This window comes from Erythrolamprus reginae, chromosome 2 (assembly GCF_031021105.1).
Source record: "Erythrolamprus reginae isolate rEryReg1 chromosome 2, rEryReg1.hap1, whole genome shotgun sequence".
NCBI classification, from domain to species: domain Eukaryota; kingdom Metazoa; phylum Chordata; class Lepidosauria; order Squamata; family Dipsadidae; genus Erythrolamprus; species Erythrolamprus reginae.
This window is the reverse complement of record NC_091951.1, coordinates 115,430,060-115,457,320: the sequence shown is the minus strand read 5'-3', so window position 1 is coordinate 115,457,320 and position 27,261 is coordinate 115,430,060. Positions and strand designations below refer to the sequence as shown.

Below are 27,261 nucleotides of genomic sequence, written 5' to 3'. Positions count from 1 at the left end.
CTCAGTCCACAGGCCTTTTCTTTTTTAAAAAAATCAGCTTTCTCTTTCACTTCCAGAAACCATATTTAACCAAGGACAGTAACCTGTTTACAAAATGTCTTAAAAGCAGCCAATTAAGACAGTGGGATTTTAAAAGGATGGCTTCCATTTGAAAAGCTTCTCCAATCATGGCATGAGAATTAGAATCATGAAAGTTACACTTAAAAGTGGGTAACATACTATCAGTGGTAGGCTACTAGCTAACCTCCAGAGCCGCAGAGGTGAGCCCGATTAGGCATTTGGCTAGTAGCCCACCCCTGCATACTGTACATGGAAACATTTTCTAATCTGTGCCAAAATATGGGTTTGTGTGGAAAAAGGAAATGAAGCTGCAAAACAAAACTGCAGTTAAGTTATTCACATAAAACAGTGCAAGAAAATTGGTGTTTTAACTTGACAATTCATAGAAAATGTTGGCTTATTACTTACTTTTTTTATAAAAAACTAGTGGATGTTTTATCTGTCATCAAATTTCTATTTGGAATTAAATTTCTATTAAAATGAATATTCTGGTAAACTGACACTAGGGGGAAGTGAAGAGCAATAACAGTGCCAATATTATTTCTTTATACAGTACTTGCTCATTTTTTCAAAAAAACCTGAAAATCAATCTCTCTCTACATATGTAGAGTTAAAAATACCCTTGGTGGGAATTATAGAAGCAATTTTCCTGCTTATGATTTAGCAACTCTTGATGCAAAAGGCCAACTACTTGAAATTGAAGGTATCAGCCCACTTCATTCCATGAAAAAGTTTCAAGTATGCACAACACTTTAACATGCCCTGTGCACATAAGGACTTTTCTTCCAACTTCATTATTCTGTTATTACTTTATTGAATGGTAAGTAAAAACACTAGTTACAAAAGTAAGAGGAAATCACTATTAATACATGTTTTGATTTTCACATTTGAGACAAGTTACAAGTGGCTTGTTGGCATATCCCCATTGTTACACTATTTTCATCATTCAACAAATGTGTGATACCAACAATTACAAGTAAGAATTTAACTTCCATTATAATAGGCTCATTTTTCCTAGCTATTTAATAATAATAATAATAATAATAATAATAATAATAATAATAATAATAATAATAATTTATTAGATTTGTATGCCGCCCCTCTCTGAAGACTCGGGGCGGCTTAGTTCGTGGTCAGAATATATTTAGCAAGTACGTGGAGTATTTAGTCTATAATTTATTCACGGCCTTCTGTTTAAACTAACAGAAAGTAAGCTGGGCATGAGAGAGTAATGTATATGAGAGACTGCTACTACCAAGAATAGGTACAGAAATTGATTTGTGATTTTTCACCAGTTCCTTCCCATTCTTCATTAAGTAGTACAGAAGCAGTAGCCTCACATTCTTTTGTTTACAAGTGTAGCAGAAAAGTAGATTTCATCAGTAATATTGAGGATATATAATTTTAAGGCCATGCTTAGGTGAAGTTTGATTTCACAATTGAGACATTTTCACTTTAAATATATGGTAGAATTAAATGTCAGAATATTAGTTTCGCAGAATAGATTTTCCCCATAGCATTTGAAAAATGCTAACAGAATTATGGCAGCAATTATTTGCCCAATATATCACAAATTTCAAAATCTGATCCTTAGTTTTCAATTTTTATGTATTGTAATATGTTTCCTGAAAACAGCTTGTGACTCAATCTTGTTTGGGTCCTTCAAAGTTCAGAGAGACATAAAAGCTACTTTTTTTATTAAATACAACATGATATGTGCTTGCAATACATTTTAAAGTCAACCATCTTCCAAACTTAGTTCACAAGTTTATTATGAAAAATGCTGCAACACTCTCCTGCAGCAACATCTTACAGAAATAAATTGTTCTTTCAAAGTAATTCACTATCATGAACACATACATGGGACACTTTGTAGAGGAAATGTGTGAGAGAAAAACGGGAGTGGGAACAGAGTTCAGATGAAACAATACAATTAAATTAAATTGTTTCTCTAAAAAACAAAATAAAGAACACAAATAAGAAAAGTCAGTCTTGGTGCTTATTTAAAATGTTCATTAAGCTTCAATGATAGTTTGCTATTCTTATCTACAATCATGCTGGAAAGCTAAAGCTAAATGGAAAGTTACTTGTAATTCACGAAGTGTTAAATGTCTACCTATTAATATTTGCAGTCTCTCAGAGAAAGCAAAAGTAACTACAAGTAGAACTATGCCAGAAACTGATTTCTTGACCAACAATGTTGCTTCAAGCATGCAATGAACTGGTTCATTCTAAAGTGGTCACAGTCGCTGACAGACAAGAGGCTTTGAATTTCAATATGGCACATCTTTTGGTCCATGTGAAAACAGGTTTCAATGTTAAATGTTTTCTGACAGTTTGGAGTTACTGTTGCTCTTCCCATGTTCCTTTAGGTCAACACATGGTTCATGGCAATACTGTACAAGTGGAAAATCTCATTACAGAAAGTAGTCTGGGGTGCGACGAGTAACATGTGGTTCACCTCTGCGTGGTGCCGGATCAAATTGCAAACTGGAAGAAAGAATTCAAATTTATTGGGCTATTAGTATTATTAAAATACCTATAATAAACTTAATACTGTTTGAAATTTCAAAGAATACTTCAAAATAATTTCTTCAGAAGGACAGAGAAGCTTCCCTATAATGCTGCTAAGTGTGGCAATGTAAATTGCAGGAGCCACTTTAGGAGAAAAAGAATTTCCAAAGAAAGATTCAGGCACAGAATTAATGTCTTGTCATTCACTGAGTTTATACAAAAAGGAATGAATTCAACCTATTTGTGGGAATCTTAGAAGTAGAAAGATTCCTTAGCATACATAGTATTAATATAACAGAAGCAAGTATTTCTTAACTTAGGGCTTAAATTTCAAAGAGCTCATCCAGAAAAATAATTTTAAGAAGGGTTGCTGTTAGCTTTTACAGTAACTCATGAATCAATGAATACACCCTGAAATATCCAAACATAAATGTTTTTAAATTTTAAAGCTATGCAAATAATTGGATATTCCACAATAAACTCTTCTGAAATATCTAAAAAGACCAGATCAAGCAACAGTGCATATTTATTTCAAGCACACATGACTTTGCAAATAAATTTTTAATTAGGAGGTATAAATAATGCACTTTGAGCATTCTCATAGAAATATTTTTTAAAATACTTACAATGAGTATTTTAAAGTATCATCAAGCTCCATAATTGCAGCTTGGTTACCACAACGGTAACAATAATTTGGAGCACTAAAAATTGTTACTACATTCCGATCATGACACCAGTTGTATCCCTGAAAAAAAAGAAAAGATGTAATTTTAATAAGAGCCGCCTTTGCAGATAAAGTTAGGTATATAAACTGTAGTTATAATAATATATTAGGTATATATGTACTATATTAAAATATATTGAGGTATGATTTGTGTTTGTTTTAAGTAATTTAAAACAGTTTATAGCAGGTCAAAACAAGCTTACCTCCATTACCAGCTGATGAGCTCTTGAAACCAGGGTAAGACCATTAGCATGGTTGAAAGTTTCTGAAATATCTTGTCCAAAAGTATAGCCAGCTCCTCGAGGAGAAATACCCCAGCCACCCCGATCATCAGGATCTGACCACAGCAAATCACACATTGGACCCTAGGAAATATTTCAGCATTATGATTTAGACTTCGAAAATGGAAGATGCTTAATACAACATAGAAACTTCAAAAGGAAACTTTCAAAATTACAACTAGAATGCCTAAGCATGTTGAGAACAGTACATTTTTATCCAGGGTTAATGGTAACAATTAGCAGTGATACTAGAAATCCAGAATTTATGTATTTAAGTATTGTTACCTGGGCATTCTTAAGAATTCAATTACAGCAATAGCTGAATTCAACTTAAGCTAATTCTTGTTATCAACAATATTGTAAGACATTGTGGCAATGAATGTACTTCTGGGGAGGAAAAAGCCTCCAGCATCTCCTTGCCAACACTCTAGCCATGTATAGAAAGAAGTATGCAGAACAGTGAAAATATGCAGAACAGTGAAAACAGTTTGAGTTGGGATTGTCTATACTAGCGAATGCTGGCTGGGGAATTCTAGGAGTTGAAGTCCAGATATCTTCAAATTGCCAAGGTTGGGAAACACTGCTTTACATAACTGATTTACTTCCTCATTCAGAGCATAAAATCTGAGTCAAGTTCATTCTTCTGTAACATAATATACAAATCAAGGCTGGAAGATTTCTCAGAAATATGAAAAATTATTCATATTCAGAATCTATTTTATTTCACTCTTATAGAACATTATCTGTAGCAATAAGATACTGAAAAAGACCACTTCATTGGAGTCTTTGTTCCATCAAAAGAACTCACAAAATTACCCACTAATTTCTACATAATTTTCCTTCTTCTGAATGCTTTGAAAAATACCTCAAGCAACAATGACATATGGCTTGTAGGAGAAATTGACTGCTAGAATAATTTACCACTCTATTCTGCTGATACCACTTCTCAATAAGAGTGGTTGACACAAATATCTAAATACTGACAATCACAAGATTTATTTACAAAGATTATCAAATATGTATACAGTAATATTACAGAGAATTTTGCAATAGTTAAGATTGTGAAAAGTAAACATAAAGAATGTACAGTTGCTTTACTTGATCAAAGTTAAAACAGATATGTAACCTCAGGTAACCCTTAACAGACTTGCCAATATCAGGATTAAACCAATATGGCTTTATTGTTTACAAATAAAAGATTAGCTATTAGAGGAGATCATTTGTTGTATTTTAAGAGAAAGTGGTAAGTTACTAAAATTGTTTTTACTCGTGATGAAATAGGGGGAGTTCCTTCTTTATATTTCCTTTCTCTACTGTATCATTTTTTCTTATTTCTTTTCATTTTTTTTCTCTTTTCTCCATCTTATTTTTCTTTATATCATTTTCTTTTGTATTTGTTATTATTGTAATTGTTAATAAAAATTATAAAAGAAAATTTTAAATAGTACCATTAGAATTAATCACAATTCAGAATTCAAATTGCATTAAGCTACCTCATGTGGAACTTCTTGAAGACGATCAAGTGCTCTAATATGATCCAGTGTATCTATAGATGGAGAGAGCCCACCATGTAGACAGAAAATCTGTGAAAATATTGAAATTAGTATTAGAGTAACTTTTTTTTAATTATCAAAAACTACAGTTAGCTGAATGTATTTACGGAAAGTTATAGATGGTTTTAAAAGGAAAACATTAAAATACATTGGCATATTCCTATTTTGTATTTTTGTTGCTATTAACAAGAAATATTCATATTTTCAACATACCTGTCCATCTACCAAAGCAGTAAGAGGAAGATAGTCAAAAAGATCTGTGAAGTATTTCCAGACATTTGCATTTCCGTATTTCCTTAAACACTCATCATAGAAACCATATACTTGGGTGATTTGCCTGCTTTCATGGTTCCCTCGAAGGATTGTGATGCGTTCACGGTAACGGACCTATAAAACAAGATAAGTAGTATGATCAGAACAATTAAGAGCTTTTCATGTAACATTGTCTACCTTGACTTGTCCCCGTCACTATTAACATATATCTTCCCTTATAATCAGTAGAAAATGTAATTTTTTAAACATCTCTTGAAGCCGAATTGTAAAAAATCTATATTCTTCCTACCTCATAGTACTGATATTTAGGAGGGAGGGAAAGAATCTAAATTTAAATTCAAGAGTACAATGTTATCAATCCTTGATTTATTTTCCATTTATTGAAATGGAGATACAGACTTAGAAAACATGGAACTTCTAACTACAGGTAGTCTTTAATTTATGATCATAATTGAGCCCAAAATTTCTATTGCTAAATGAATTAAATGAATTTTGCCCCATTTTATTATCTTTGTTGCCACAGTTATTAAGTGAATCACTGCAGTTATTAAGTTAGTAATGCAGTTGTTAAATGAATCTGGCTTCCCATTTAGCTTTGCTCATTAGAACGCTGCAAAAAAGGATCACATAACCCCAGGACGTTGCAACTGTCATAAATATGAGTCAGTTGCCAAGTATCTGAATTTTGATCACATGACCATGGGAATACTGCAACAATTGTGTTACGAACAGTCAAGCCTTTTCCCCCCAGTGCTGTTGTAACTTTGAATGGTCACTAAATGAACTGTTGTAAGCCGAAGACTACCTACATATCTAAGCATCTTAATTAGTATGACGTTTCTTTGAATTTCTCCATTGCATAATTTTCTCCTGTACAGTTTTTATTTTGTTTAGAATTTTCAATAGGATTAAATCCTTACAGTAATTCAGAATATAAACACAATATAATAAAGTTCAAAATATTTGGAAGTAACCCAACATTTTCTGCATGCCTGTTATTTCTAATGCCAACATGTTTGAAATATATTTTATTACCTTAAGCGCTACCAGAAGTGTTACTGTTTCAACAGAATAGTATCCTCTATCAACGTAGTCCCCCATAAACAAGTAATTTGTGTCTGGTGATTTGCCTCCAATTCTGAAAAGTTCCATGAGATCGTGAAATTGTCCATGGACATCTCCACAAACTGTTACTGGGCATCTTACTTCTTGCACATTGGATTCTTTTGTTAAAATTTCTTTAGCCTGCAACAGAACAAAAAGTCAGCTTAACTTTAATTAATTTCTGCTTCCGAACAATACTTATTACACATATAAATACAATTCATTTGGACCCATAACAGCATAAAATAGAAAAAACAAAAAAACAGCATAATATAAACATAATCTTTAAAACTGTCAAATATTATAACGAGAGACAACTGCAATAACTATTATAATGATGCTACACTTTCAGTGTTTCTTTGGATAGCTAAAATCAAAGGTCAGATGAAGTGGATCCATCTAGATTTCTGGTGGAAGCTTGCTCTAGATATTATTGCTGAGAACATTGGACTAGAGAGAGTACCTGATATTTTCTGGACAAATAGAAGCCTTGCTGGGATTCAATTTTATCCTACTTTTTCCCTATCCAAATTCTACAACTTTCAGCAACAGGTCAGACCTTACACTATACTCGAAATGGACATATACAGTATACCTGAGTAATATGATCATACTAATGATATCTCACCACGGACCAATATATGACTTCTAAAATGTCACACCTAAGTTCTTGACTTTCAGATCATTAGCCTGACAGATTAATATTTTCATTCACATATTTCTAAGGTTGGCAAAATGAAGCTACAGTTTTTTAAAAAAACTTTAAATCTGATTATCAAGTGTAAAATAATAATGTACATTAGGAAATTATTCAAGATGTACCCTAAGCAATTATTTTGTGAAAGATTAAAATAGCAATCATAGCAACAATTTAGTAATTTTTAAAATAAAAATATACTAAATTTTTACTATATTAAAATTTAATAGTGAAACTAAACTTTTAACCCCAAATTGCAAAAAAGAGGCTCAATTCTAAATTGAAAGATTCAGTCCCCCTAATTATTGCCAGTTTATTATACTTCTGTAGGAATTAGGGTCCTAGCCATACAGAAAAAAAATTATAAATGTTAATGTGCACACCAACTCAAGACTTGTTCAAATCTAATTTGTCTGATTAACTCAATTTCTTTCAGCCAAACTCCCTCCCCCCAATATATGAAAACACTAACAGTTAAAACTTCTTTTGCTAGCCAAAACTACAGACTTAGTTGTTTATTAGAAAATGGAAGCCAATGCAATTTCAGAGAAATTAGGATAAATGATTGTCCCTTGACAGAATTAAATGATACTTTTATTCTTTCTGATGGTCAATTTTAGATGAGCACGTTCAAGAGTTTTGTGCAAACAGTGGGTTAAAAAAGAATGCACTTTTCTCATGTTATGATAAGCATCCATGACAAATCCATATAAGAGGGATATAGCACCCTATATACACCTGCCCCTTAGAAAGTAAACTATAAAACATTACTAAATGGAATCCTTCAGCAGTTACCTGAGTTTGGTGACATATTCAATTTGATAAATTACATATAGGCATTTCAAATTGTGTCTTCTTTTAGAAGAGCTAGAAATTATCATCTAAAGGAAAAGGCTACCTGCAATACATGTGTATAAAAGTTCTACTGCCAAACAGTGAAACATCTTCTCTAAATAAATAATTCAGAAATCTTTCAATTTAAAACTTTACTGTCAGGCCTGGAAACTATCTTGGGCATTGGATCTTCAGGCCTGCCATATTTAGTGCTGTGGGAAACTGGGAGGGGGGATTGTGCGAGTGGGAAAATACAGTGATCCCTCGATTATCACGAGGGTTCTGTTCCAAGACCCCTCGCGACAATCGATTTTTCGCGATGTAGGGTTGCGGAAGTAAAAACACCATCTGCGCATGCGTGCCCTTTTTCCATGGCCGCGCATGCGCAGATGGTGGAGTTTGCGTGGGCGGCGGGGAAACCCGGATCTTCGTCTGCTCGCTGCTGCTGCGGCCGCCCAGCAGCTGATCTGCTCGGCGGCAGCAGCGAGGAGCCGAATCGGGCTTTCCCCTTTGCGTGGGCGGCGGGGAAACCCGGATCTTCGTCTGCTCGCTGCTGCTGCGGCCGCCCAGCAGCTGATCTGCTCGGCGGCAGCAGCGAGGAGCCAAATCGGGCTTTCCCCTTTGCGTGGGCGGCGGGGAAACCCGGATCTTCGTCTGCTCGCTGCTGCTGCGGCCGCCCAGCAGCTGATCTGCTCGGCGGCAGCAGCGAGGAGCCAAATCGGGCTTTCCCCTTTGCGTGGGCGGCGGGGAAACCCGGATCTTCGTCTGCTCGCTGCTGCTGCGGCCGCCCAGCAGCTGATCTGCTCGGCGGCAGCAGCGAGGAGCCGAATCGGGCTTTCCCCTTTGCTCCACGCAAAGGGGAAAGCCCGATTCGGCTTCTCGCTGCTGCCGCCGAGCAGATCAGCTGCTGGGCGGCCGCAGCAGCAGCGAGCAGACGAAGATCCGGGTTTCCCCGCCGCCCACGCAAAGGGGAAACCCCGGCTCCTCGCTGATGCCCCCGCTCGCCCGCCCGCCGCCCGCCAGCAAGAGGGGGAGAGATAGAGAAAGAGAGAGAAGGAAAGAAAGAGATGAGAGAGGGAGGAAGAGAGTGTGAGAGAGGAAGAAGCAAGATAGAGAAAGAGAGAGAGAAAGAAAGATGAGAAAGGAAGGAAGAGAGTGACGTCATCGGGTGGAAAAATCGCGATATAGCGTTTAGCGAATAACGAGATCGCGAAAATCGAGGGATCACTGTATAGTCATAACAACATTCCTTTCTCTGAGAATCAAGGTCACACTGCCTTGCAACTGGAGTTGGGGGCGTTACTAGGAAACCTGAAATTTACCAATTTAAAATCTGATTTTTCCATAGTTCATACTTAAACTTAGATCACATGTTCAGTTTGTTCCAAATTATTTAGAAGAGTACCGAAGGAGGGGGAAAGCAGGTAAACTAAAAATAATCAGACATTGCCTACTTTACTTTATTTTCATAAATACTGAAAAGTTCTGTGGCTAATCTTCCCAATCTGCATAACATTTCATGTTTTTCTTACATAATATTGCTACTCATCATTGTTCTCTGTGAAGCAGAGTTTGAGTTCAGTGTTGTAACTGAATATGACTTGTGAAACACCAAAACGGAGTGCTATTAATAGTGCTGAGAATAGTAAGAGTACTGTAAACCTTCTTTCCTCCTTTAAACACAGCCAATTCTGAAGATTATTATTATCATCTAGGATAGCTTATACTTTAATTGGCTGTAAAGGCAGGGAACCCAAAAGTATTTCCTTTATATTAAGTCTTACATTTAACAGCATCCAGAAAGCTTTGAGAATTAATGAATAAGAAATATACATCATATGTACCTAAGACTAGATATCGCTATACACAGTCTATTTTTTAAAATGTAAAATCTGCTATTCTTTCACAGGCATTATGTCTTAATACAGAGCCATTTACCTTTCAAATAACTTTTTGCCAACACCTTAAAAAATGAAAGCACTGTTAAAATACAAAGGTTGTATTAACCAATGTTAGTGGTTAGCCAAAAATCAGCATTAAGATTAAAGTAAAATAAATTACTCAAAATTGAGGGATGCAAGTGAAGTTACTAACATAACAATTACAATCATTTTTAAGCTTGGAATAACAGGCTCTTTGGATTTAACCATCCCTATCAATAACAGTTTTGTTTAAAATGTAGAACAAGTGCAAAAACATAAATGTTTCCACTTCCTCTTAAATATTGCTTAGTTTTTCTCTATTCTAGCCTGCAATGCATGTCTGTATTCAAAGTCTTTTTAGGACACAAAAACTGAGGGAGGCAGGGGACACATTCTAAATTCTGCAGAATGCAATGACATTTTCACAATACGACTATCATGGTGGGATCACATAAATGGATTATCTGAATACAACCTGATACCACTATTCTCTGGCACCTTTTAGACAAGCATGACCCTATGAAAGTGATGGCAAACCTTTTTGTCATTGAGTGCCCAAAGTGGAATGCACATGTGTGCGCACATGCACATGGGTGCTGGAAACCCAAAGACCAGCTAGCCGGTGCGCATGCAAGCGCCCATTCTAGTGTCCCCAGATTCAACATTATGGCCCTGTGGTATCACTAATTATGACTCTAAAATCTATGGAAACTATTGTCAGGCCAAAGCCCTCGTTTGAGTTGGAGAATTTGGTCTGCCACATAATAGAATGTAGAGTATAATAAGTGTAATAAGGACTGGGGGAATTTAGAGAGGGCGGTTGCACAATGGGGTAGAGTACTAGCTTATAACAGCGTTTCCCAACCGGTGTGCCGCGGCACACTAGTATGCCGCAAGACACAGCCCGGTGTGCCGCCAAGCTCCTAGGGAAAAAGGAGAGCTTAAGGAGAGCCCTGCCCAGCTGGAGATTTCCTGGCAGCACCAGGTAGAAGCCGGCAATGCAGCACCCATTTCCAGTGCCGCGCAAAGAGCTGGGCGTTGGAGTTTGGGGTGGGGAGCGATGAAAGTGCGGAGGCCGGCGCCGTGGCTGCCCCCACCCCCCAGTGCCTCCGTTCCCCTCGCGCCCCTGGCTTCTCGCTGTTGACGGACGGACGGACGGCCGCCCTCCCGCTCGATCTGCCCCTTTCTCCAGCTCCTCCGGCGAGCGCTCCGAGAAAACCTTCTCACAGCGGAGGTCGGAGAAGGTTCTTTGGAACGTCGGGGGTGCGTGCGCATGCACGCCCTATCTCCCAGCCAGCCTACCCGGAAAAGCTTTGCCGGCCTCCGCAGAGAAGGAAGAGAGAGAACAAGAGAGAGAAAGAAAGGAAGAGAGAGAAAGAGAGAGAAAGAGAGACAGAATGAGAGAGAGAGAGAAAGAGAAAGAAAGAAAGAGACAGCAAGAGGGGGGAAGGAGGGAGAGAGAAAGAGAGCCAAAGAGAGAGGAAGGAAGGAAGAGAGAAAGAAAGAGATAGCAAGAGAGACAGAATGAGAGAGAAAGAAAGAGAAAGAAAGAAAGAAAGAAAGAAAGAAAGAGACAGCAAGAGGGGGGAAGGAGGGAAAGAGAAAGAGCAAAAGAGAGAGGAAGGAAGAGAGAAAGAAAGAGATAGCAAGAGAGACAGAATGAGAGAGAGAAAGAAAGAAAGACAGCAAGAGGGGGGAAGGAGGGAGAGAGAAAGAGCAAAAGAGAGAGGAAGGAAGGGAGAAAGAAAGGGATGGAGAGAGAGAGAAAGAGGTAGGGAGAGAGAAATAGAGCGAAAGGGAGAAAGAGATTTTTTTTGTCCAAACTTTTTTGCGCCCCCCCCCCCCCTCAATGTTCCCCAGGATTTTGAAAATGTGAATAATGTGCCGCGGCTCAAAAAAGGTTGGGAAACACTGGCTTATAACACATTCTTTCTAGATACTCAAGGTCATCCTTTGTTCAGCAACTGCCCAGAAGTTGATGGAAGGATTGGACACTTTGACAAAACCAGAGTGGACCATGTGATGAACTTGTAGGTGTGGGAACTGGGAATGGACTTGAAACTGGGTGGGAAAACCCCTGGACTTCAGATTCTCGAAGATGTTGTTAACATGGCTCTGTTAATAAATCAGAACTTTGAGGAAGGCCATGCCTCAGACTCTGATTTAATTGTCGGATGCTATTTGGAACCTTGACATCTATTGTAATACAAATAAAATATTCAACATCCACACCAATAAATATTATCTATTTAATTATAATTACTAAGCCAAAATTGCTTATCAGCTTTATTTGAAGATACTATTTTCATTCATGTATTGGAACCATGAGAAGATTAAAATGGAATATAACTTAAGTAAAATAATGAAATTCCAATAAATAAAAAATTCTTGTGAAACAGAAAAAAATACTGCATTACCAAAATAAAACATCACTTTGGAAGTTTTCAATTAAGGGACCATGTATGTCCATGCAAGTCTGTATGTTGCCACAAAGATCAGTCTGAAATTAAAATACCATGTTGGTTTTAAATATGATTGGGTGTCTAAAAATCAAGCGAATGATTCTTTGCTTAATATTACTAAGTATTACATTTCAAATATTTTTCTACAATTATTATATTGCCAACACCAGGTGTCTTACAGCAATACTGGCAGAAATTGATTTTTTTCAACACTCATCAATTGTCTACAAATACAGTTCGATTATACTCAGTGCTCCACCATGATAGAAAGATAGCAAATACTGTGCACCTCTATTAAATTACCTCAATATAAATACTATTGGTTTTCTAAAACTTTAAAATGGCATACACACAAGAAAGCAAGTTCAGAAAAGCCAATTTTTTAAATATATACAGTACTGTATATATATTTGCAGCAATCTAAAGATAAATCAATTCCCCAAATGTTTTTAATCTGCAGGTAGTCTTTACTTTGCAGTGACTGGTAATTCCACTACAAAACAAGACAGTCATTAAGCCAATTGTCAAGTTACTGCTCTGCTTAGTGATGATAGTTCTGACAATCCCAGTTGTTGAATGAATCCCACGTAATCAAGAAGCTATCCAGGTTCAAGCCACTCATGAACTGGATTCAAGCAAGTCCTTAATGGTACTACATCTACCTGGGAAGAAGCAAGCAGTGGGGTACCACAAGTGAATGAGTCTAAGATACATTTTAGGCCCAGTACTCTTCAATATCTTCATAAATGACTTAGATGAGGGCATAGAAAAGGAACAAATCAAATTTGCAGATGACACTAAGCTAACAGGAATAGTCAATATCCCAGAAGACAAGCTCGGGATTCAAAAAGATCTTGACAGACTTGAACAATATGCCTTAATGTAGAGAAAATAGGCATATTCTTACCGAACCAGCCTTCAGGATGGGTTGTCCTCGACCAATCATCTTGAGGATCGAATTGGTCTATTTGAATAATTGCTAGAATCCACCTTGTAGCCCCCAGATCTGACAAATTCTGAAGACCAGACTTGAGCGTGGCAACTCAGTAATTATTAGCTAGGCTGAATGCCAGAACACTAGGAAGACTTATTGTAGGATAGAGAAAGAACAGAAAAATAGGGAGGGATTGAAGGCTGGCTCCACCGGATGATGGAGCGTTCATGTAAGAATACAGCTGAAGTGGCTGCGCTCCTGGTAGAATGTGCTGTGAGGCCCGTCGGGACAGGAAGAGCGGCTAGTTCGTAGGCCTTGGCTATGGCGCTTCTGATCTAGCGTCCTATGGTGAATGAAGATGTTCGATTTCCTAGGGATCAAGGATGAAAACTTACAAAGAGGGCCTCAGTTTTCCTGAGGTTCTTGGTGCAGGCTAGATAAATCCTGAGAGCCCTTCACATGTCCAGCGTATGCCAGAGCTGTTCTAAGGGTGTATTGCTTGAGCACAGAAGGAAGAGTAAGTTCCTGTAATCTGTGAAAGACCAAGTTCATCTTAGGTAAGAAAGTGAGCATGTCCTCTGAAGGAGGCAACCGCCAAGGGTGGGTGACGGAAAGAGCCTGGAGATCTGCAAACCACAATCGCCATGGCCAGCAAGGGGCCACAAGGATGGTCTCTGCTTATTCCGACAGTAGCTTCTGAGGCCACGGACTCCAAAGTGTGTTCACCTGTTCTACCCCCAGAGAAGGGAATTGTGAAAAGAATCTCGGAGGATGGGTGTTGATGGGGTAGCAATCAAGTTGACGAGAGGGAGCCCGAATCATCACGTTATCTGGTGAAAGATGGCTGGCTGGAGTCACCACTCCGCCTGATCCACTCGGGCACGGCTGAGCCAGTCTGCCTGGGAGTTGCATGTTCCCAATATGTGATCTGAAGTCAGAGACAAGAGGTGTCTCTCTTCCCACGGACCCAATTTTATGGCTAGTGACTGGAGAGATCTGGAGCAGGTGCCCCCCTGCCGGTTGATGTGCGCTTTGGTGGAAATGTTGTCTGTTAGTACTAGGACGTAGGATCCCGATATGAGATGACGGAATTGTTTTAAGGCCAGGTAAACTGTTCTCAACTCCAGCCAGTTGATGTAGTGGGATGCCTCCTGTGGTGACCACTGACCTTGAACCATATCTCCTTGGGAGTGGGCTCCCCATTCTGTCAGTTTGGCATCTGTTGTCACAACTATCCTGTGAGGGATCTGGAAGAAGCTGCCTTTGGAGATGGCTGAAGAACTTCACCAGGAGAGAGAGATCTGCGCATCTATGGAGGGAGATGAACCCTTACGGATGACGTACCTTGGCCTGTTTTCTAGAAGGGTAAAAGGAATCATTGGAGTTCTCTAGCATGGAGGCGGGCCCAGGAAGTTATTGCTATACAGGAAACCATCTTACCTAGATGGGAAGATAGCGACTCTAGTGTGGGCCTCTGTTCCCTTAGTACCTGCATGATTAACTGCCTGATACTGGTTTCTACAAGTCTGTAGGCCTCAGTGAGGCCTGTGCGCATGCAGGGGGAGCACGGGGTTGTGTGCGCTTGCGTGGGGAAAGCACTGCATTATGACTGTGGGCACAGGCACACAATAGCATTGCAGGCACGTGCACCCTTTTGGCACCCAAGCCAAAAAAGGTTCGCCATTACTGGTATAGGATCTTCTGCTTGAGCAGGGGGCTAGACTAGAAGACCTCCGAGGTCTCTTCCAGCTCTATTCTATTATTAGCAGAAGGTAACAATTGCTTCTACTTCAATTCCTTCCATCCACCTATCTTCCCCACTCTCTGCTCATTTTATTGTTGTCTATGCACTGTCACAGGCATCCCTTATTCATCACTGAACCCACCACACTGCATACTGTTACTGTGCCACCTGTGACACAATTTTAGTGTAGTGCAGGTTGGGAAGGCCCAGTCCAGTTGTGACACACAAATGGTAGGCAGGGCCAGGCAATGGGAACAGCTGGTGGAAGTGGATAGGTGGGCAGCCAAAAGGCACTTGTAAATTTGGGTGGGCCCAAATGTTCTTCACCTTATTGCAACAGCAATACAACAGCCGGAATATCAAGAATCATCATACTTCATCATTCTGCATCATTATAACTTCAAATGGTTACACAATCTTCATTTTCAATGTTCTGTGTGAGTTTCCTATCCAGTCTTGCAATCCCTCACTTCCTCCACCACCTAGCAACTTAGCTGTCAGAAAGGAAGAGAAGCACATTTTCCCTGATCTATGCTACCTGCCCATTCCATGACCTGTGCTGTCCACCCACCTTCCCCAAACCACATAGCACCTAGCACCTCTCACATACCCCATGAACCTTCCCAGACCTGCGTGACCCCTCGCACCCTCCCAAGCTGATTCACAAAGCACTTTTCACACAACCTTCCCAACCCACACTATGTGCCCTTCCCAATCCACGTGGCATCTCTTGTGCACACTTACACACTCTTCCCAATCCCTGACACACTTCTAACATATTCAGATATGAGATTTTATTAGTCTGCCTCTTAAACGCATTAAGATCTTGTGCTGTTTATTATCAATAGAATATCAATTTTCTTACAGTATTCTTCAAGCATCTACCTGAACTGATTAGGATTTTAAGACAGAAGATAAAAACATTTGTGCCATCATATCCCCTGCAAATGCCTTCTCAGGACCCAAAACCATAAAACTGGAATGTGAGTAGGACTTTTTTGTAGCCTTCCTCTCCAGGTACCATGCCAAACATAAGCAAGAGATTTGCAGAAGATCTAGATACCAAAATAAAGGATGGGAAGTTCAAGGCTTAAGATTGAGGTGAACATTACAATGACTTGTTATTGTTCACTTTATATCATTTGTTTAATTAACCAAAATTGTACATTACCAGCTTGACAGGCCACACACGGAACAGACATAAGCATGTTTTCACTAAGATTGGATGCAGCTACAATAAAAACTTAATGTGTACATCTTTAAGCACAAGTAAAAGCAAATAAATATTTTCTATCAATACAATAGGAGTACTGCCTTCACAGCATCCTAAGTAAGTTTGTAATACATCTTTCCACATGATCCAAGGCTTGTTTTAATTCAGCCTATAAACAGATATAATACATGGAACAGCAAAGAGCTTTGGTAAATTTAAATGCCAGACACTCCAAGGTTGGAAAACGGATTAAAAGTGCTGTTAATTCTTCAAAGTGTGATAGGATTCAGTTGTCTCATGTTAAGCAAATTTGAAAAAGGTATTCCCTAATTGCTTAGCCCTTGTCCTGGAATAATTCTTGGCTACCATTAAAGTGGCAAAATTGTTGCCTTGTATATTAAATATTTTATCTACTGGTAAAATACTTTTCATTTGGTCTTAGTTTTGGCTAAGCTTGATTGTCAACATTCATTTTGCTCCTTACTTCTAATCTTCATGAAACACTATTTAAATTTCTTATTACAGTATTCCCTCAATTTTCACGAAGGAAGCGTTCCGAGACCACCCGCGAAGTAGAAATGCGGAAGTAAATACACTATTTTTGGCTATGAACAGTATCACAAACCTTCCCTTAACACTTTAAACCCCTAAATTATAATTTCCCATTCCCGTAGCAACCATTTAGATTATTACTCACCATGTTTATTAAAAAAATTTTTATTAAAGGCGGACAAAAGTTTGGCGATGACATATGACCTCATTGGGCAGGAAAAACCGTGGTATAAGGAAAAAAACCCGCAAAGTATTTTTTTTAACTAAGATTTTTGAAAAACCGTGGTATAGACTTTTCATGAAGTTCGAACCCGCAAAAATCGAGGGAATACTGTACTGATTATTGTCTTTTTAAGGATAGGCTTAAATTGTTTGCATTGAATAGTTAAGATCCCAGTCCCACCTGGTAGGATGATTTTATCAAGTTAAAAACAAAGGAAAAAGCACTATGATTATATATGGCTTTCAAAATAGAGAAAACATTTTTTCTAGGTATAATTTTATTTGCAACTGCAGATATTCTGTAACCCACCCACCCACCCCCAAATCCCAGTAACAAGCATTTAGCTGACATTTCTGGCCATAGCATTTTTCCACAGCTACAACTAGTTTTCACTAGAGCCATGAAGGCATCCAAATGTTTTTCCTTTTAAAAATATGAATGGCTGCATAGTCCTTGTTACTATTCAAAACAATCATGTGATGAGATCCTACAAGATACATCTTATTCTTGCTAATTATCCTTAGAACTTCTGTCTCAAGCAACACTTAAAAAGCTGGTATGTAAAACATAAAAAGATTCAAAACATTAGGTTCCAAAAATTGAACTTTTAAATTTTAATTTATCAGTCTAAGTGAATGAATTGCTTTCAGTAAACCTTAAATATATACCAAAACATATCACAAAACATGAAATATGCAAAATTGTAGACTAGAACATTTTGGTTTTTATTTGGAATGCTACACCTAATGCAAGGTAAGATAATGTTCCACAGTGAAGTCTTAACACTGGGCTTTAATTGCTCATTTAAATGCTGATCTGAGGAATAACACTGAAAAACCTCATTACTTCTGATGAGAATCTTAAATACTATATATTCGGATTCACCAATTCAGAACTACCATATTTTTCAGAGTAAAAAAATAATTCTGGGCATTTAACTGAAACGGGTGGGGTGGGGGATGATTTTCATGGGGGCAGAAGAGGGACTTGGCACCGAAGGTTCCACTCCTGAGATGCCCCCACCCTCATCTTCCTACCTATAGTCAGGCAGAACATCCGTTCCTACAGGGGAAAATGGAGCGCATAGGCCCGCTCCAGTAGCAGTTGCGGTCAGGCGTACACACACCGTGCATACACAACCAGAGTGATTCCGGTAAAAAAATTCTGGTTTTTTGCTTCTGCGCATGCCCGGAAGCAAAAAACCAGCAATTTTTGCTGCCGGAAAGAGATTTCGGCTGCTGCACATGCACAGCAGCCAAATCTCAATGCCGCGCCTATATCAGCAGCTGGGGCCTTTGATCTCCCAGGCCGCAGGAGAGATGCCTGTGGCACAGGAGGGCATAGAGCAGGCCGCACGGGCAGAATTGGGGCCACCCAGCATGCTCCCTGTACTATGGCCCCTGCAGGAGGTGATCAGGTAAGCAGGGGCGAAGGGCGTGGCAGGGAAGTGGTGGGGGGAGCAAGGGCAAGGGGCATGGCGGTGGCTGGCAGCTTGACAGACAGCTCTTATCTTGTTTTGCCAGTCGCTCACAACCGGCAACTCTTCTCTCCAATTTCTGGGGGGTTTTGCTTCTGCGCCTGCGCGGAAACTGCACATCTTCGTGCAACAATTACACGCCATGCACGCGCTTCATTGTGTTTTCGGGTAGCAGGCAACGCCAATTGCACACCCCATTTTGGGAATTCAGAAGGAAAGTGTTTTCAGGCTGCAGAACCCGCCAGAACTACCCACCTCTTGAAATGCAATTCTTTTTTCTGTCTCCGCATGCTCCATTTTTGGAATCTGGGATTGTGGCGCTGTTGTCTGAATATGTTTTTCTCATGCCCAGCACCAAAATCAATTTCGCCAATCGAGTTCCTACCTTCCCCTGGCCGCAAATGAAAGTGAGGATCTCTGTTGCCTGGAACCGCCCAAAAATATGATGTGCGGAGGCTAAAACCCTCTAAAGGGTAGGGGCTGGCTGGCGGGTGGGACTACATTTGGAATATAAGACGCACCCAGTTTTTGACACTCTTTTTGAGGAGTAAAGAGGTGCATCTTATATTCTGAAAAATATGGTAATTAACAATTGCATATTTTTAGCTTATACTGTTACTTATCTTCATATCTAAATTAAAGGCATACCAGTACAGGAATAGCAAGCTCTTTTAACTTGAAACGAGAACCAGCATGGAGGAAATGAACAACTATTTTCTTTATTCCTTTATTAGCAAAGACAAGAAGCAATATAGCTTACTATATTTGTATTAACTGCCCTGCTGACAGTATTAATATCTTAATATCTTAAGTGAAAAATTAAAATCTGCTTAATTTCCTTAGAACAAATCACTACTGTAACTTAAATATTTACCCTTTAATCTCTTTATATTAAATGTCTGATTTTTTAGTATAAATAATCTTCATGCTCAATTCTTTCTATTTCCTTGCTGGGTTTTGAACAAAAACTACTACTTATATTTTTGTCCACATAATAAATACTGAAACAAAGCGCATTTTCTCTATCCAAAACATATTTTAAAAATCTTATATTCTACCTTTCCTCCATAATTTATAATAATCAAACTTTATTTCCTAGAATATGTTATTATATAGGAACACTACACTATGTTCTGAGCACTAACAAGACTGAAGTATCACATGATTTTAATAGAATCAAGATTTCCCAGAATAATTTAAAATCTTTAAAATCTTTTTTTTTTAAAGATTTTTAAAAATTGTGCAGAATGGACAGAACTATAGTCTCAGAAATATGAGTATTGCTATAAAAGAAATACCCCAAACAAGAGATGACTGTTAACCTGAACAAAAATCTTAGAAAAACTAGGAATTTATATAAGTATGCTATAATATTTTACACAAATTTGACTAATACATTATTTTGCATTCCTATTATAGTGGCTAAAAATTTCAGTTTTATAAATAATATTTCTTACATTTCATTTCTGAATTTTCCAAAATATAAATTGTCAATAACGTTTAAAGAATTTCAGATAGTCAGTTTGCAAAGCCATAATTTTTACCTACTATTCTTATCATATTAGCAGGTGTTAATGAATCTATGACATAATGTTTTACTTATTCATGTATGGTATTATTGAACAAGCAGAAAAGGTTCTTATATACATTTAATGTTAAAAATCATGCTGTCCTTATTACTGCTATATTTCTGCAGCTTAATCTCACTGCTTAGATTAAGATAATCCACAGTTGGGACCAGCATCTATGTTGTTAAATGAAGCAGTACCTAAATGAAACTACGGCTATGATTTTCTTGTATATTAAGCCAGGGGTCGACAAAGTTGTTCAGAATCTAGGAGCCAGCCAAAAAATTTAGGAGCCAGAATTTTTTTTAAGCAAACTTGGTTTTTAATTTAACAAAAAAAACATTACAAACGTTATAAACAACATTTTACTTTTAAAGATAATAAATATTATATTTTGATATTTTAGATTTTAGGCAACATTCTAGTGTTTTTCACTTTGCGTTTTGTGGCCATGAACATGCCTTGTGATTTTAGAGCTGAAGTACCAGTGGTCCACAGCCTTGGCAGGATCAAACGCCTTCACAGATGGCCCATTCATGGTGATCATAAACAAGTCACTTAAACTTTCTTCTTGCATCCTTGATCTGAATTTATTTTTGACCATGTTCATCAAACTAAATCCTCTTTCACAACATGAGGTTGAGACAGGGAGCACCGCTACAATCGACAACAGGTTTCCCAGAACTGGAAATATCTCGGTGTTGGAGAGTGCCAAATCCAGAAGCTCACACAGTTTCTTTCCTTTTCCAAGGACCTTAAACTCATACCACTCATTGAGGAGTGAGTGAATGCATTGGTCATCACTTTCAGGTGGAGATAGCTGTTTACGAAAATGATGAGCCAATGCAGTAATCTCAACCACACCGTAGTCCGGTGTGGTTGAGATTACTGGCCCGAAGGGAAGGAGCGGTTCGGGTTCCCCGCGCGGCGGAAGGAGAGGCGCCAGAAGACTGACGGGTTTCCCGGCAGGCCAGTCCGGCCGGCCACCCATGCGAGCGCTTTTCGGCGACTGTTCCGGCCCGGGAGGTCCCACAGGACGCACGCCTTCGCCGGGGTTCAGTTGCATCAGGGGGGGAGGCTTGGGCAGCGAGAAGGGCAATGGCTGAGGGGAGGCCGCGGCAGCTGCCGAGTCTCCACCTGACATCGCTTTCACCCCCTCCCCCCCGGCGCAGGCCTGGCTCCGCCGAGCCGGCTCTGCTGTACTCCCGTCGGGATCCGAGGGGAGACCGTTAGTCAGAAACCGAAACAGAGAAGAAGGAAAGGGAGACCGGGCCGGGGACGCGGGGGAGGGGGGAGGAGGGGTTACTGGTCGGAAGTCACCGCGCACGCGGCCGGAGGAGGAATGAACAAAACCTCACGCCGGGAGGGGAGGGGCTTCCGCTTCTCTCCGAAGGCGGGTGAGCGGCCAAGATCGGAGCGTCTGTGTGCGGTGGGGGGGAGTGAAGGGGTTCGAGTAGGAGGCGGAATGGAGGCAAGGGGGGGAGGGAGAGACGCACGCAAGCGCAGGGGACGCTGGGAAAGCAGCTCGCTCCGAGGTTGATGGGCGGAGCTACGGAAGCCAAGATGTACCATTTCTGGGCGTAAACACAAGGCGGGAAAAATATACTGTATACCAGTGATTTTCAACCTTTTTTGAGCCGCGGCACATTTTTTACATTTACAAAATCCTGGGGCACACCACCAACCAAAATGACACAAATCTAATAAATAAATAAATAAATAAATAAATAATAAATAAATAAATAATAAATAAATAAATACATACATACATACATAAATAACCCCCTCATATATACAATCCCATGTAACATCCCCTTATAAATACAGTCAATCATCAATCATCCCTCCTGAAATTTATACCACTGTCTCATTTCTGGGTACTTCTCCTGTCTTTCCCCCTTTTCTCTCTCATGTTTCTCATTTCTCTCTCTTCCTCCCTTTTTCCCTCATTCCTTCTCCCTCTCACTTCTCCTCTTTTTCCATCCCTGTCTCTCTCCCCCCCTTATGTGTGTGTATGTATACACACTCCAACCATTTCCAAAACCAGTTGAGGGCTGGGTTTTTTTTCTCTTTTATCCTTTTCAAAAACAGGTGTGGGCTGGGGGGGGGGGTTTCTTATTATTTGGATGCTTTTTACCATATGCTTCAAGAATCACCTCTCTCTCTCTTTTGTTTCACTCTCCTCTCATTCTCTGCCTCAATCATTTTCTCATTTCTCCTTTTTTTCTCCCCTTTTTGTTCTCATTTCTCTCACTCTCCTTTCCTCTCCCTATCTGTCTTGCTTTCTCTCTCTCTTGCTATCTTTTTCTCTCTCTTGTTCTCTTATTTTCTCTCTCTCTCTCTTGTTCTTTCTCTCTCTCATGCTTTCTCTCTCTTGTTCTTTCTCTCTCTGTTGCTCTCTCTCTCTTATTTTCTCTCTCTCTCTTTCCTTTCTCTCATTCCCTCTTTCTCTCTATCCTTTCTATCTCTCATTCTTTCCTTCTCTCCCTCCCTTTCTCTCTCTTTCCATTCCCTCTTTCTCTCTATCCTTTCTATCTCTCTCTTTCCTTCTCCCCCTCTCTTTCTCTCTCTTTCCTTTCTCTCATTCCCTTTCTCTCTCTCCTTTCTATCTCTCACTTTTTCTTTCTCTCCCTCCCTTTCTCTCTCTTTCCTTTCTCTCATTCCATCTTTGTCTCCTGGGGCTGACTGCGCCTGCCCTGCACCCCCCACCGCGGAGGGAAAGCATTTGGCATCGGCACCGCCAACCCCCCCCCCCCCTCCACAAGCAGCAAAAGCCTCTGCGACTGAGCCGGAAGGCAAACGGCGCACCCCGCCGCTTAGGCTTTTGCTGCTCCTGGGGGGGGAGGATTTTCTCCTCCCCGCCCCCCCCCCCCCCCCCCCGGCAGCCAAACGTCGCTGGTGCAGGAAAGCAGCGTGTTAAAAGGCGCGCTGCTTTCACGGAAAACAAACCCGGCTTTCCTGGCAACGGAGGATGACAAGCAGGACGAAGCAGGGTGGAGCAACGCGAGGCTCAAGCAGGCAGCTTCCGCGCGTTTCTTTCAGCGGAAGAGGAGGAGAGGGAGCGGATCGGGCGGGCGGGGGCAGCGCCTTCTACTGCCGGCGCCTCCCCGCCCCCCCCCAGGCAGGCAGGGGAATGGGGACTGCGCGCCCATGGAAAAGGGCACGCAGGGGGGGTATTTTGGGGTGCGCGAGTAGCGGCGGCGGCGGCGGGCAATAGCCGGGGGGGCGGCTTCTGCAAGTGGGAGCTCCAGGGCTGAAGCCTCAGCCCTGGAGCTCCCACTTGCAGGAGCCACCTCGCGGCACCGGTTGAAAAACACTGCTGTATACATACAGTACAGCAGGCAACATTTTCTAGGCGCCAGACAACATTTTCTAGGCGCCACTGGCGACCAGGCGCCTGGGTTTGTCGATCCCAGTATTAAGCACCTTTGAATGTTTTCTCAGATGGATGCATGACCCAAAAGTACAAAGAAAGGCGTGAAAATATTAAAATAAATCTTTCACTACCTGTTTTACTCATTCCTTTTAATATGCCAATCTTCCTCCTTCACCCCAAATCTGTATATTTAAAACTGGATTTCTACCATTTTTAAAGTTATTTAGCATAGATAGTCTCTGGCTTACAATTGTAATGGAACTTATCATGTTGTACGTTGTGAAGGTCATAAAACCAACAACCCAATCTTATAACTTCTGCATCAACTGCTAAGGTGACCAATGGTTCAATATATTTAGTTTTGCCAAATTGTAAATGCCAATTTTTGCAAAACCATAATAAAACGGGGCCACATACTATGAGCAATGACAACTGCTGAAAATCCAGGCCGGTTGCTGAGTACCCAACATGCGGTCATATTACCAAAGGCACCCATCAGAACTGGGCTGTGAATACCCCCAGGGAAATTTTGGTAACTTCAAATGGTTGCTAACTGGTTGTAAGTATAGGACTACCTATATATAAAGTATAACATGTTTAACATGTTTAGCATGTAAAGTGAAAGAACTGAAAACATTTAATATTGCAGTAGTTGCATATTGGGCTACTTTAGCAAACCTATCAAGAAACCTGATTAAATACAGATCAAAATAGTTTCCTAATAATAGACTTGGCTTGTACGTTGCTAACTCAATTAAATTTTGTCACCACAAAGTTATTACAACTAAAACTCAAGTTTAAGTTCCTTCCATGGATTTCAATGAAATCTATGATCAAGTATAATACAGGTGCTTTTTCAAATGGCAACTAGACTTTTAAAACAAAATCTAGATTGTCTTTTGAAAAAGCTCCTTTGACCTGGATGCCTGAGAATCTCCAAACATCTACAATGAGTAATACAGTAGCCCTTGACTTACAACTGTTTGTTTAGTGACCATCAAAGTTGCAATAGCACTGAGTATGGCCATTTTTCACACTTATGACAATAGTCATATGATTTACATTCAGATGCTTGACAACTGTTTCATTTATGACAGTCGCAGTGTCCTGGGGTCATGGATCCCCTTCTGCGATCTTCTGACAAGCAAAGTCAATTGAGAAACCAGATTAATTTAACAACCCTACTAATTTAAAAACTGCAGTGATTCACTTAACAAATGTGACAAGAAAGGTCGTAATATGGGAAATTTGTGAGAAATTTTGGGCTCAATTGTGGTTGTAAGTCGAGGACTACCTTAACATTTTTAACTGCTTTGTCGCTGAAGGTTAAATATTAAATATTTAAATATTAAAAAAACATACGGATCTAATGAAAGTTATTAAATCACTACATAAGTTTCATCAGATATATTTCTAGCCAAAAGTACTTACCTAAAATCCTAAATTTAAACTTGAATTACATACAATTGTTATTTATTTAATTTGTATTCTATTTGCTATTTTTGGAAATAATTCAAGACAATGAACATATCCAAAACTCTTTCTTCCTTCTATTTTCTCCAAAATAATCACACTATGAGTTGAAAGATTGTGACATGTATAGCCACAGGAATCAATTTAGAAAAGGAAATACAGTGGTATCTCTACTTAAGAATGCCTCTACTTAAGAACTTTTCTAGATAAGAACCGGGTGTTCAAGATTTTTTTGCCTCTTCTTAAGAACCATTTTCTACTTAAGAACCCGCGGCACAAAGGCCTGGCCAGCTTCCTGCCATTCCCCCTGCCTCGTGCTGGGTGTATAGAAGGCATGTGCCCCTCCCTCCGCACCACCTCAGAGTCCCTCTTTCTTTTTTAAAGCCTTAAAGTTTTGGATTTTTTTGATTCCCCTCACCTCACCTTCTTCCTTCGGCAGCAAACTGTCCTCCTCCTCTTCTTCCTCCTCCCACCCAAATTCCGAGCTTTTATTTCTTTCCTAATGGGTTTCCACACATTATTTTTCTTATACATTGATTCCTATGGGAAAAATTGCTTCTACTTACAAACTTTTCTACTTAAGAACCTGGTCCCATAATGAATTAAGTTCGTAAGTAGAGGTACCACTGTATTATGTGTTGAGAAAAACTGCCCTTTCTCCTGCTGTCTTTAAGTTTACTGTAATCACATCAAATGTCATGTTACTGTAATAAATTATTTTAATACCATTCATTAATGTAATTTAATGGACGGTATTCAATGCATCATTAAAAAAAATCAATTGCATTTTAGTAGGAAGGAATTTCACAACAAGCCTAACAATCCCATTTAACTGATTCATCATTACATGCTACTGCAATACAAGACAATACTCAATAGATTCCAGGGTGATTCCCTTCCATACTTCTTCCCATTATTCCAACCATGCTTTTCCGTAGGTTTACTCAGAAGTAAGGCCCATTCAAGTTCAGTGGAATAAAATGCCAAGGAAGCGTTGTCAAATTAGAACCCTATGGACATCAATCACGAAGGATACCCGGATCGCATAAATTAATCCCTGAATCCTCTCGGTCCGAGCGAGGGTGGGATCGCCCAAGAACAATACATTTGGCTCCTCTTTCTTTTTCTTTTATTTCCTTTTCGCCGGCATCGTTCTCAAACCTCCATCACCCGTCCGTGCATCAAAACCCGCCCGCCGAGCACAAGGGACTTCCTAGCAGCATTTATTTTCGGAGAAAGGCGCCATTTTAAGAGCTGGTGGGAGGCGGAGGAGAGACGGAGGAGGTGGGCGCTGCGACAGGGGGCGCAGGACCGGCGGGGGAGGGGAGCGATCAGCTGAACCGCACCGGTTACTCCGGGAGGTAAAAGAAGGAAAAAACCCCTCGCGGGGTTGCAGAGAGGGCAGTCTGGCCGCCAAGATCCCCCCACCCCCCACCCAGGCCTCTTACACTGCACCTGACCCTGGGACACACCCCGCTCTGCCTTTCCTGGGCAGATGCACTCCTCCGCTTCCACCGCCACCACCACCGCTTTTTCTTTCATCCCGCTGGGACGGCGCCCCTTGCGGTGGCTCCCGAGTCCCGCGCCCGTCCCGGCGCCCTCCTGGCCCGCACCCCGGTTCCTCGCCTCAGCGGAGCTTCCTCCCGCAATCAATAGCCACCCGCCATCCCACCCGAGAGCCCTTCCGGATCTTGGCCGGGGCGCTTCCACCGAATTGTCTGGCGGGCTTCTTCGCTTTCCCCCCTCAACCAATCTTCCCCAGGCTGAGTCTGGGTCTTCCCCCCGCCGCCCGCTTCCCCCGCCACTGGCTGCCCACCTTCTCGCACAGGCTCTTGACTTGCCCTTCCGAAAGCTGTTTGCATTCGTTCAGCTGCTCGACCCACTGGTCGAGCTCCTTCGTGAAGACCTTCTCTTCCATTGTCGCCGCCGCCGCTTCTGCTTCCTGCCTGCCTTCTCCGCTCCCTCGCCGGCACCCACCACCCCTGCCCCACCTCCGCCCACCCTTCTCCTCCCTCCTCGGGGAGCTTAAGGGAGGCTGCTAAGCGTCGGGAAGGAGTGAGGGACGGACGGAGGAGGAGAGAGAGACATGCACGGTGGGAACTCTCCCTCCGAGGCGACGGGGAGCCGCGGCAAGCTTCTCACACGCTCGATGATCCGGTCCGCTCTCCGTGTAATGGCTGCCGCGCCTTGACGTCACCCCCATACTTCCCACCCTCCTTAGAACCAGCTCAGACGGCGCACATGCGTCCTTACGGTCAAATGGGTGGCCCGGCCCTA

General features: G+C 40.7%; 1 protein-coding gene across 2 annotated transcripts in view; it reads right to left on the bottom strand.

The window, feature by feature from the left end:
- Nucleotides 1-1,740: 1,740 nt before the first annotated feature.
- PPP2CA (protein phosphatase 2 catalytic subunit alpha) overlaps nucleotides 1,741-27,261 on the bottom strand; it is an 89,375-nt gene continuing 63,854 nt past the window's right edge. The window contains exons 1-7 of one of the 2 annotated variants that reach the window (XM_070739263.1): nucleotides 26,801-27,259; nucleotides 6,441-6,650; nucleotides 5,346-5,519; nucleotides 5,073-5,162; nucleotides 3,502-3,663; nucleotides 3,201-3,319; nucleotides 1,741-2,550 (exon numbers count right to left, since the gene is read on the bottom strand). In XM_070739263.1, coding sequence (XP_070595364.1) covers nucleotides 2,478-2,550; nucleotides 3,201-3,319; nucleotides 3,502-3,663; nucleotides 5,073-5,162; nucleotides 5,346-5,519; nucleotides 6,441-6,650; nucleotides 26,801-26,902 — 930 coding nt within the window. In that variant the 5' untranslated portion in view covers nucleotides 26,903-27,259 and the 3' untranslated portion in view covers nucleotides 1,741-2,477. Of the gene's footprint in view, nucleotides 2,551-3,200; nucleotides 3,320-3,501; nucleotides 3,664-5,072; nucleotides 5,163-5,345; nucleotides 5,520-6,440; nucleotides 6,651-26,800; nucleotides 27,260-27,261 lie in introns of those variants that run through there. The other variant, XM_070739264.1, reaches the window with a different exon arrangement.